The sequence below is a fragment of the Grammomys surdaster genome, unplaced genomic scaffold (genome assembly GCF_004785775.1).
Source record: "Grammomys surdaster isolate TR1022 unplaced genomic scaffold, NIH_TR_1.0 125846, whole genome shotgun sequence".
Classification (NCBI taxonomy): domain Eukaryota; kingdom Metazoa; phylum Chordata; class Mammalia; order Rodentia; family Muridae; genus Grammomys; species Grammomys surdaster.
The window spans coordinates 1,230,839-1,243,391 of NW_021620672.1; the positions used below are offsets into that span (position 1 = coordinate 1,230,839).

The 12,553-nt window shown below is 45.6% G+C and overlaps 1 protein-coding gene across 3 annotated transcripts in view; it reads right to left on the bottom strand.

Moving 5' to 3' along the window:
• Positions 1-12,553, bottom strand: part of LOC114640631 (sp110 nuclear body protein-like) — a 31,056-nt gene that overhangs the window by 14,359 nt on the left and 4,144 nt on the right. For all 3 annotated transcript variants that reach the window (XM_028789587.1, XM_028789585.1, XM_028789586.1), the window contains exons 3-9: positions 10,844-11,012; positions 7,346-7,606; positions 5,633-5,710; positions 5,443-5,526; positions 4,172-4,249; positions 2,920-3,000; positions 1,606-1,764 (exon numbers count right to left, since the gene is read on the bottom strand). In XM_028789587.1, the coding sequence (XP_028645420.1) occupies positions 1,606-1,764; positions 2,920-3,000; positions 4,172-4,249; positions 5,443-5,526; positions 5,633-5,710; positions 7,346-7,606; positions 10,844-11,012 (910 nt within the window). The remainder of the gene's footprint in view (positions 1-1,605; positions 1,765-2,919; positions 3,001-4,171; positions 4,250-5,442; positions 5,527-5,632; positions 5,711-7,345; positions 7,607-10,843; positions 11,013-12,553) is intronic.

The window sequence follows — 12,553 nt, forward strand, 5'->3', positions numbered from 1 at the left end:
GAGGATCCAGCTATACCACTCCTAGGCATATACCCAGAAGATGCTCGAACATATAACAAGGACATATGCTCAACTATGTTCATAGCAGCCTTATTTATAATAGCAAGGACATATGCTCAACTATGTTCATAGCAGCCTTATTTATAATAGCCAGGAGCTGGAAAGAACCCAGATGTCCTTCAACTGAGGAATGGAGTCAAAAAAATGTGGTATATTTACACAATGGAGTATTACTCAGCTATTAAAAACAATGAATTCGAGAGTTTCCTAGGTAAATGGATGGAACTAGAAATTATCATCCTGAGTGAGGTAAGCCAATCACAAAAGAACACACATGGTATTCACTCACTGATTATTGGATATTAGCCCAGAACCTTGAAATGCCCAAGATTCAACTCATAGGCCACATGGAACTCATGAAGAAGGAAGACCAAGTAGGGGTGATTCAGTCCTTCTTAGAAGGAGCAACAAAATACTCAAGGGAGCAAATATGGAGACAAAGTGAGGGACAGAAACTGAAGGAGGGGCCCTCTGAAGACCATTCTACCTGAGTATCCATCCCATGTGCAGTCACCAAAGGTAGATGCTGATGTGGAAGTCAGGAAGTGCATGCTGATAAGAGCCTGATATAGATGTCTCCTCAGAGGTCTGCAAGAGTCTGACATATTCAGAGGCAGATGCTCACAACTAGCCATTGAACTGATCATGGGGTTCCCAATGGAGGAGTTAGAGTGAATACCATTGGAGCTGAAAGGGTTTGTGGCCCCATGAGGAGAGCAACAATACCAACCAACCACAGCTCCCAGGGTCTAAACCACCAGCCTGGGAGCACTTAGGGAGGGATCCATGGCTTCAGCTGTATATGTAAGAGTGGAGGGCCCTGCTGGGCATAGGTGGGAGAAGAGATCCTTGGTCTCATGAAGGCTGGACGCCCCAGGGGGTGGGAATTTGAGGGTGGGGAGGTGGGAGGGGGTAGGTAGGGGTTACATCCGCAGAGAAGAAGGAGGAGGGGTGAGGGGATAGGGGGTTCCTGGGTGGATGGGGGATGGGGTAAGGAGACAACATATGAAATATAAATAAAACATCCAATAAAAAAAATACTATACTGTAAAAAAAAAAAAGAATCCACCTGCTTCTCATGAAGCCCGACATCACTGAGAACTGTAGGAAGGTGCATTGACACCTGTCTTCTAATTTTGTTTTTGCTTCAGAAATAATTTTCTGTTACATGGTTATGTGACCAAATTATTTCACTTTAAACAAAGAGTTTTTAAATTATGGTTTTTGATTATGAATAACGGAGAAATAGGTAGGCATAAACAACATAGTCGTAGACCTTGGGAAGTTCTTAGTAACCTTTAAGGCTGTAAAAATCTAAAGGGTTGACACCCTCTGCCTTAGGTCTCAACTGAGGTTGACCTGTGGCTGTTTCTTATCGTAAACTCCTTGGCTGCAGTCGATATTGCCTTTCTTTGCCCCTCTCCTGATCTCTCTGAACATCTCTCTGCTAACACTGAGGTCATATATCCCCCTGCACTCCTGCACCAGCTCTAAGAGACCCTGCCATGCTGAGCCATTCCAATGAGGTGCCACCCTCAGCCTCACCTTGCAAACCGGATGTCTGGGCACAGCTCCTCCTGCTCCTCCTTGTCCTCAGAGTCCTGGTCACCTCCTTCACGTTCCTAGTTGAGTCTTCCTTCCTCAGAGTCCTCCGACCCACCACCTTGAGCTTCTCTGGAACTCCACGTCCAGGTGAGGCCATTCCTGGTGAGACAGACTCATGAGTGGTTTAAATGGAGTTTTCCGGGACACCCTTTCCTTCCTTCCCAGGCTCCCCATCCCACCCTCCCTTCCAGATTGCTGTACCTCACTTTTACTGTTTTCTCTTATGTGTACCATGCTTTCTCCCCCACCAAATCTCCATATGCTCCCAGCCCAGGGAGCTCTAAGAAGAACTAACCAGCTAGCTGGGCAGTACTGGTGTACATGTTTAATCCTAGCACTTGGGAGGCAGAGGCAGAGGCAGGCAGATTTCTACGAGTTTTGATTTCTTGAGGCCAGCTTGGTCTACAGAGCTAGTTCCAGGACAGCCAAGGCTACACAAAAAAACCCTGTCTTGAAAAACAAAACAAAACAAAAAAGCAAAACAAACAAACAAAGAATTAACCAAATAAATAAATACAGAGCGATGGGGTGAGGGCGGAACATGCTTCTGATTCCTGTTTTTAAGACTCATGAGCCATGAGGCACAGGCCTAGGATTCTTCAGTCAGTGAGGAAAGGCCTTCCATGTAGTACTCATGCAGACAGGCAACAGCCAAAGGCCACCAGGCACCTCTTGTGGGTGAAATGTAGGAAAGCACAGAAGGGACAGCCCTATGCCTGCCATGAATGCAGCTTCTGGGCATGTCACTGGCGAGGTGGCCAAGGCCCAGAAGCTCTGCAGTAGACAGGACTGTTGGATTAGTGGCCTTCACCGAGGAGGGGGAGGACATGCCACTTTTTCCTGTTGGGACTTTGGAAGCTGCCTCCCCCAGGACAGCCACACTCCACTGGCATGAGAACCTCTCCAGAGCGTTTCTGGGGTTTTGCCCATGAACTGCCTCTCAAGGCTAGGACCCAGGTCCTTTTGCACTTAATCTCAAAGTAGCAAAGTTTATTTACTCTCCCTTTAGTTCGGAAGGACGGTTGCCATCCTAGTGTATATAAAGAGGAAACCTGACATTCTCCACCCTTCACCTTGGACTGTGTAACCCGCCATCAGAACAGGATTCTAACATGGTCCAGTTCACCATTTACTCAGTGGCAAAACAGGTCTGGTGACATTTAAAGCCAGTTCACTGTGCTGACCAGAATTCCTGTGTGCCTGCCTACCCAGTGAGTTCAGAACAAACTGAAGCCTCCTCCAGCATCCCCTTACCTGCCACCTCATCCTGAGGGGGCTTTTTTTTCTGGCATCTTCTTTTGGAATTTGACCAGATGCAACTTTTTCTTTTTCTTGCTAAGAAGAAAAGAAAACAAGGTCTTTTATAGTCACATAGAGCTATCAATCTTTTTTTTATTTAAAGAATTAAATTATATTTTGAACATTAATTGTGTGAGCACTTGCATGTGTGTATCCATCTGATTGTGTGTGTGTACACGTGTGTGTATCTGTGTGTATTTTAACTCTGGGTCATCTCTCTGACCTCAACCCTAACCTTTTTAAAGGATCAGCTGGGAAAGAAGGAGAGATCAGAGGTTAAACTAGAAGAAGCAAACTTCAAGGACAAGTGTTAAAATGAGAATTCTTTGAATCAGTTCTTGGGAAATTAAGCTAGGGTCAGATAATGGCAGGGCCTACGGATGGCTTTTGGGCATGAGAAACCAAGAATTTGTGAAGGGAAAAAGGTAACCAGACGTGAGGAGATAAAGACTTGAGCAGCTGGAGTATTGGATGGATTGCCTGCTATCCATGATGTCATGAAGGCATCCGGGACCATGGCAAGATCTGAGGTGGGAGAAAATAAGACTTGGAAAGCTTCTAGGAAGCAACAGGGAAGCCAATGGATGACAGTATCAGAGAGGTCACAGTGTTTTTATCATCATCATCACCATCATCATCCTCCTCATCCTCATGATCACATTTACTGGTATGTGGAGGTTGGGCACATGTTCCATGGTCCACATGCAGAGGTCAAGAGACAACTTGTGTGAACAGGCTTGGTGGCAGAAACCTCTAGCCAATGAACCATTTTGCTAGGTCAATAACACATTTTAATTGAACAGTGACGCCTCAGAGTAGAAGATGGGAGAGCCAAAGGTGAGATGGGAGTAGGTAGCCAGGTGGACATCCAACCTGCTTGTCACCATGAGGTTTAAGTGACAGATGACAGACGTTGCCTACACATGACTTACCAGGAAGCAGTGTTCTCCTGGGGAAGGCTAGCAGACCAGTCACACTAAGCAGTTGTGGACAGGAGTTCAGTGAATTTGAGCAATGCTTGGTTCAATATGTCTAAGTGCCTTCTGGTTACTTATAATTTTTGCAAGGCCTTTGAGGAAGGCGGAGTGAGAAGAAATTGAGGAAACGCTGTGTAATTGCAGAAACAATGGTTGCATCATGGATGCTTGGATGTGCTACAGCTAGAAGAACAGGAAGCATCACATCACATGGGAAAGGATATCTGTACCTTTCTTGTTTGCAGGTGTGCAGGGTGCTTTCTGGGGCATTTCCAGGTTAATTGGTGCTGGAGAATCATCTTGTACCACTAGCAAAAGAAACAGAATTCACATCAGCGGTCAGAATGGACTGAAGAGAAAATGCAGAAGAAAGTCAGCTGGATAAATCAAATAGCAAATAGGGAATCTGCCAGTCCATAGGGTTCCACCTTGATCTGACTCCTGTGTTATCATTGTTAAAGTTTTATGTCTATGGGTATTGTACCTATATGTGTGTCCAAGTACCACATGTATGCCTGGCTCCTGCAAAGGCCAGAAAAGGGTGGCAGATACCTTGGGGTTGGAATTACAGATGGTTGTGAGCTACCATTATAGGTGGTAGGAACTGAACTCAGGTCCTCTGGAAGAGCAGCCAGTGCTCTTAGGCACTGAGCCACCTCTCCAGCCCTGACCACCTTATCATTGTTACCTACGCATCTGCTAACAGCAAATACATTATGAAATTCTGCTTGCCTTGATGAAATAAGAAAAACAGAGGGGCTTGAAACCATAACAGATAAAAAGGTCCATCTCCTTAAGACTGTGTTGTTTATACAATGTTATGAAAATTGTCTTAAAATCTGGCTTCTTTTGGGTTGGGTAACTGAGCCACACTATAAACTGTCTACAGACTTTTGAAGTCGTTTCTTTCTTGTCCTTTCATTTTAATATCATGTACTCTGTATGATGTAGAATTGACTAGCACTGAAGGACAGTTCCTACAGTCAGGTGAAGTCCAGGAAGGAGAGCCGCCACATCAGCTGCATTACCCACCACTGGGGACAAACGAGGTTTCTGTTCGCCTGTCTTGTATTTTGTTGGGGCTGTTTGAGCATCCCCATTACTGTGACTTCATCACAGCTTCAAGGTCACACAGTCCAGCCCTGCCTTGTCCTCTGCTCTCCTGGAGCCCACTACAGTCTCTTGTGGCCAAGGAATTGTCTCTGTTTGTTGACAATGTAATCATTTAGAGTCTAAGTCTAGCCGGTGTGAGGGGACTTGGTGACTTTGTGATTGGTGGATCCAGAAGTCTACCTTTCTAGCCCTGCCTCCTTGTCCTCCCCACAACTCTACCTTCCAAGCTTGGGTGGGGGCGGAAGCTGGGCTGAGGAGGAGACAAGAGTAGAAACAACAGACAGTCTCATACCAAGAGGACTCAAACGCTTTCCTTTTTGGTAGGTGGTGAGCTTAGGCTATCCCAAGCAAGACTGCTAAGAGTTAAGTCAGCCTTAACCAGCGTTACCATGCTTGGTGGCAGGGGAACCCGGAGGCTGTGCTCCTGAGTCATCTTGCTTGTTAGTCTTGGATGTTAAGTTGTCTTTGACAGCTGGAGGAGGAAGGAAAAGGTTGGGTTACCAGACTGGCTGTCAGGGAGGAGAGTGGGTGGTGTACATGCCCAGAAAAGGAGGACACTAAGGCCAAAGGCAGATTACCTGACTCAGGTCCTGAGGGACTGTGGGGCATCTCTCGAGAGTCTTCCTTAGTTTTTCTCTGGTGATCTCTGGAGGACACTGAGCAGAGGGAAGAAAAAGAATTGAGGCTTTCAGGATGAGCAAGTAGGGGCCAGAGTGGTAAAGAGGACTGATTCTAACCAGTAAGGAAGGCAGGTGACCAGTGTATGGGAGGATAGAGAAGGGACTGAATAGAATAGCAGGATGATTATTTATTCTTCCTCTTCTCCTTCTTCTCTTCTTCTTCCTCTTCTTCCTCCTCCTCCAACACCTCCTTCTCTTTTGAAAATGTAGATAATGAAATCTTCTATTGGCATTAGCTTTCCAATTATGTTAAATTTATTTGAATGACAAGTATCAGAGAAGTAGAGGAAAAGTTACTGAGTTCAGACTCCTTTATTCTCAGCCCTGGAGAGCAATGAGTCCAGAATATGTATCTTCAGCTATATCAGTAATACATCCCACTATAGTTAATGTAAGTAAGCTTTATTTTTATAATGGTGGTTTAGAGAAGGCAAGTGGCATAAGTCTAGAAGCTCAATTACATCCAATAGACATAAAGTTTTTTGATATTTTCTAATAATGTTAATAACATATGTACGTCTTAGAATCTGAGCCATCTAAAAATAGACAAAGGGGCCTGGGGTGTAGTTCAGTGGTGCCTGCTTATTCAGCATGCAATAGCTCTGGGTTCTACTCTTGACAAAGAACAATGGAACAGAAAGGAATGAATAAGGCGGAGACTCAAAGGCTTCTGTATTCTGTAGCCAGGGAAGAATCATCACTGTAAGTGTGTAACAAGCTATGTGTCAACTCAGAACAGGGCGGGGGGAGAGAGAGAGAGAAAGAGAGAGACACACATACACACAGAGAGACAGAGAGAGACACACAGAGAGAAACAGGAGACAGGAGAGGGACACACACAGAGAGACAGAGACAGAGAGAAATAGAGAGAGACACACACAGAGACAGAGAGACAGAGAGACAGAGACAGAGACAGAGAGAGGAGCCTTGCATTTACTAGGGAAATGATCTTCCACTGAGCTACACTCCAGACCCACACCAGCATTTCTGACTATTGGTTTGTGCTGTGAGTCTAAGGATAGCCCTCTCTGCTTCTCTTCTTTCTTCAAAGGTTCCAACCACAGACTCTTCTCTGGCATGTGCATAGTCTCCCTCCACAGCCCTGGCAGTGTTACTTTGCACAGTGTCAGTGGAAGGGCTGGGCATCCTTTGCAAGTCTTCTTTCTGACTTATCAGTTGTAGCTGTTGAATTGTTACTGGCAGCTGAAGGAGGAGGGAAAAAACCCACAGGGTACAGGGAAGAGAGTGAGTGGCCTAAAGCAATGGTTCTCAACCTGTGGGTCTCAACTCCTTTAGCAAACCTCTATCTCCAAAAATACTTACATTACGATACATAACAGCAGAGAAATTACATTTATGAAGCAGCAACGAAAATAATTTTATGGCCGAGGGTCATCACAACATAAGGAACTGAGTGTCCAGATGTCGGAAGAAGTAGTTCTGGGACCTGGGCCTCCCAGGCCACTGGCAAAGCTTGTGATTTTCTTAGAGAGTTGTATGTCGGAGGGTGCATAGAAAGGAACAGATCAACAAAAGACAGGAATTTGTGGTTCTAATTGACAGGGAGCAAACCTCCTAGGTAGGGTTACAGGTTGTAGGTCTGTTTCTTACCTGAAGTGGTTTTTCCTTCCTGAATGCAGCCAGGAAGAGGCACAGCTGGGGGAGAAGGGCTGGGCTGCTCATCCAGGATCTCAGTGATTGGCTGTGAGGTTGCTCCGGGGTTATAGACTGTCCGTGCAGAAGACAGAGGACTTGGTGATGGCTGGGGTGGGGGCAGCGGCAGAGTCTGAAGGGAGCACCCTTCTGCTGGGTTGGCTGGGGCTTCAAGTAGGGTCGGTGTGGGTCTGTTTCTCCCTTCATAGGCATAGCCAACTGGAATTAGCAAAGGAGCATGTATCAGGATCCTGGAGATTCAGAAGTTATCTGGCAGAGAGGATTGCCTAGTGCATTTTCTCCATAGAACTGGAGGCAGAGTTACTGATTTTCCCAGGAGCAGAGAACAGCTCATCACCACACATGTCCATCTGTGGCCCCTTCGGACTTTTATTTATTCAGGCACTCAGTGCTTTTTTAGTCCCCAATCCATCACCAAAAATGGGTTGACCACATAGAAACCTACTACTGTAGAAGGTCCCTAAGATATATACATATATAGATGGAATTTAAATGGAGTTATCATACAATGAAGGAGACAATGCCCTGATAAGATACCATACGATACCAAGTACCAGGAATGTAAAATGGTCCATCTTTTCAAGTCATTGGCCAAAGGAATCTCAGAGGCTCCTCCTACTCCTAACACTACAGGCCAATGTTATTGATAACTTTCCATGACCTGCTGGTAAAACCTCTATTGCTGAGGGGGAACAGGCATGAAGTAATCAAGCCGTTGTTCAATTAGAAGCTTCATCCCTACTGACTAGCATTCATAGTGTTGGAAGGTTCATGTACACTACCAGAGGCGACGTTATCATCAGTATCACCCAGCTAGGAATGCTGTGAGCTACAATACCCTGCTTACTCCATGTACTCGCTAGTGCAATGCCGGCACAAGTGTTATGGGAGTGACCAATCACCTTTTGATTGGATGTGAGGACTGGTTTATAAAATGGGACCCACACTCAACACTGTTGATGTGGCCAACAACACACAGCTACACAGGTCGTGGGCTCTAGGGTAAAACCTACTATAGTTAATCTAAATGAATGTAATGAAACTTCTGAGAATCATTTGCTACACTCACGGTGATGGCTCTTCTTGGTTGTCAACTTGAATCTGGAATTAAAAAACCCCTCAAGTGGCTGGGTACACCTGTGAGGGAGGTGAGAAGACCCACCCTAACTCTAGATCTTTTGAGGTAGAAGGAGCCACCATTAATCTGGGACACACTTTCTGCTGGCACCATATATAAAGTTCCACTTCTAACAAGGCTACTTGCAATTAATATTTGACAGGAAAGGGAAAGTCTGATTTCTTCACTGGTGTGAAGCTGGGTATATCAGTCATACTCCCATGCGCAGGAATAGTTGGCCAACACAGGATGGGCTCCACCTTTCTTGTTTGGTTGGGTTCTTTTTCTGTTTTATTTGTGTGTATTTGTGTTTCTTGTTTGTTTTGTTTGGTTAGATTTGGGTATTTTAAAGACAGACTATGAACTGGGGTGGGTAGTGCAGGAGGATCTGAGAGAAGGTGAGGGAGGAAGAGGATCTGGCCAATATATGGAAAATAGTTTGAAAAATGACTATAAAAATAAATAAATAAATGAATAGAAAATAGCTAATCAAAACTGGGTTTTAATACATAAAATTGGATATTTTGAACCCAGGGATTTAATTTTCTGTAATTTTGGTTTCATGGAACTTAGCTGTGTAAAAGGTTTAATTTTTATAAAGGTTTCTATTTTTTTATTATTACTTTGTAATTCACTTAATTTTATTATTATTTTAGTAAATAAACATATCTCCCTGGACCAAATGAAACAAAACTTCTTTACCAGGTTCTATTGGGACCTTGGTCTTCTGGTTTCTGCTCACTTCTGAGGTGCCATTGCACCCTATGATCTGGCCACCTCTATCTGACTACCCTAGGATCTTCCTCCTCATCCCAAAACCAGGCTCTTGACTTTCCACACACTGTTCCCTCGAATACAGTATGGTTGGTTTCTATTAAGATGGTTCTTTGTCATTTATTTCAGAGGTAAAGATACCTTGACCCACGAACAGGAACCGTCATGGACACCAACAAAGGCTCAGAAAAAAAAAAAAGCCACAGAACTGTACAGCCAGGGAGACACTTGAGCCCTGCCAGTACTCAGATGAAGTTAGCGTATCCTTGAAGTCTGGGTTCTCCTGGCCCTGCTGCAAGGCTTAGAGGTGGAGGTGTCCCCCAGCTGCTCTCTTAGCCTAAGGAATCCTCTGTCCCCTGGGGAGGAGCCTCTTGGTGGTGACACGTCAGTAGTGAGCCCACCAATGACAATGTCACAGTGCAGTGTGGCTGGTGTCTCTTCTTTCACTATTCTCAGGTAAAGTGACTCTCCTGGGTCTGTGTTCTCCAACCTCAAGTGGCTTTACTGCCTGGTCCTCCTACTCTCACTCCAACCCCAAATCCTATGGCTGTCACTCTTTGTGTTCCTTTATTTATCCAGTTCTGTAGTCTAGACGCTGAATGTTCCCTCAAAACTTAGGTCCCCAGAGTGACACACTACAGGGAGATGTGGATGACTTGAAGAGCTGCGGACCAGAGGAGGTGAAAGGTCACTGGGGGGGCATTGCCAGGGGGAAGGGCAGGGTCCAAGTCTCCCCGTTCTCCATTTTCAGAACACACAGTGAACAATTTTACTTGGTCACACATTCCTGCGGCGATACACTCACTGTCTTGCTACAAGCTCAAACTATATGACAGGTCAGAGACCCCTAACTTTTTCTCATGTAAGTTAATTATCATAGGCATTTCGTGACAGAGATAGAAATCTGACTAACACAGTTCTTCGTCGAAAACAAGTGACTGGGGAGTTACCTCTGAACTTCTCTGTCACGAGTAGCTAACAATGATGTCACAGGTGGTTTTAAGGTCAATGTGAAATGATCATATAAAATGTGTGGGGACACCCACACTGTCACAAAGAGATAGACGTTGAATCCATTCCCCCTCCCTCTCTCTCCCTATCTTTCCTTCATATCAGGTCCTGACATTTCTGTTGCCTTGTGTGTTCCCTGGAGATGGCCCAGTCCTTTATGTTTTCAAGATGGGTGTATGTGATGGCCCACTTCTGTAACACCAGCACTTGGAAATGGCTGAGGCAGAATGACTACATTTCAGGCCATCCTGGGCTACATCACGAGACTCTGTCACACACAAACAGTTATACTTGCACTAAAATTCATTGAATAGCTGCATCAAAACCACCTGTGTCCTATAGAAATTCACCTTGGGGAAACTGAGGTCGGAGTCAGTCAGGTCTACCCCTCCAGCAGCTTTTGTGAGTGAAGGTGGTCCTCACCTTTACACAGGAAAAGCAAGCATTGGAATGCATAGTCCACACTGGGAACACACCCAGAGTTTTACTGTAACATACTACACATGTAACAAGGACTGGAGAAACCACATTACCATCTCTGAAGCTCCTGAAAATTGCCACCAGGCTGGGGTATTCCCGTAGGTTGACCTGGCTGAACAATGTCAGCAGCATTGATGGGTGGAAAGTCTGCTCCAGCCTGGTGAGAATATTGTGCACCACTTTGGACAGAGGGACCAGATTTTGACAGGCTTCCAAGGATTCCTTCAAAGAGTGGAACAGAGGGTTAGTTTAACTGAGTATTCACTGAGCCGAGAGCTCTCCATTGGTGGTTTTCTATATTGTAAGAAAGAATGGCTAAGTGGGTGCAGGTGTTGGCCATCAAGCCTAATGCCAGGAGTTTCATCCCTAGGATTCATAGGGTAGAAGGAGAGAAGAGATTCTACAAGGTGTCCTTCAGCCTCATCTGCATACCATGGGACATGTGCACCTCACTCCCAAATAAGTAAATTACAGTACTTAAAAAATATAAAAGCCAGGCTTGGTGACACATGCCTTTAATTTCAGCATTCAGGGGACAGGCACTCAGATTACTGATGTTTTCTAGTTGAGGGCATCCTGGTCTACAAAGAGAGTTCCAGAACAGTCAGGGCTGTACAGAGAAATCTTGTCTCAAACAAAACAACCTCCAAATTTAAGAAATCTCTCTCTCTCTCTCTCTCTCTCTCTCTCTCTCTCTCTCTCTCTCTCTCTCTCTTTTAATTTAAGAGGAATTACAGTATAAAATGTAGAGTTAAATCTTCAGGACAGAAGGCAGAAAGAGAACTGACTGCTAGATTCTCCCAGCGTCTCCTAAGCCTGGTTAGCTAGTCCTTGTGTGCTCACCACCAAGATGGACCCAGTGGTGGGGTGGGTGGTACCCTCCCCAGGTGGAGCCCTGTCTAGGTGGTGATGCTGTCCAGGTGAGTCCCTGCCCAGGTAGGAGTGCTACCCTGGTGAGATCCTGCCCAGGTAGAAGTGCTGCTTAGGTAGAGACCCTGCCCCAGTGGAGGAAGAGGGCATCCATCCCTGAAAAGAAAGCAAATTGCCAGTTGCAACTGAGAACAGTGTCATAGTGGAAAGCATAGCTTGTTATAAGGAAAACATGAGTTTCAGTGAGTGAGTGAGTACCCTCGTTGGGCAGTGCACTGTGGGCTGTGATCTGATGAAGGAGCTGGAGCTGTGTCAGACATGGAAAAGGCTGCTGCAATTTTCTTTGTAGAGGAATTTTAATCCAGCAACAAGGCTGCCCTGGCAAGTGACCATCACATCCAAAGACCTTCTAGGTCTCTGTGATCTGGCTGGAATACAGACACATCCGTAATCCCAGGAGACAGAGGATCTCTGAGTTAAAGGCCAGCCTGGCACAGAGCAGGTTGTTGGTAAAGAAAAGCGTAGGGCCAGGCTTGGTATTGGTAGCCTTTAATCTTAGCACTCAGGAGACAGAGTCATGCAGGTCTCTGAGTTCAGTCAGTCAGTTGAGTTCGGTCAATCAGTGGAATTGAGTCAGTGAGTTAGGAGTCAGTGCAGTGAGTGCAGTGCAGTGGAGCTGAGTCAGTGAGTTAGGAGTCAGTGCAGTGAGTGCAGTGCAGTGGAATTGAGTCAGTGAGCTAGGAGTCAGTGCAGTGAGTACAGTGCAGTGGAGCTGAGTCAGTGAGTTAGGAGTCAGTGCCGTGAGTGCAGTGCAGTGGAGCTGAGTCAGTAAGTTAGGAGTCAGTGCAGTGAGTGCAGTGCAGTGGAGCTGAGTCAGTGAGTTAGGAGTCAGT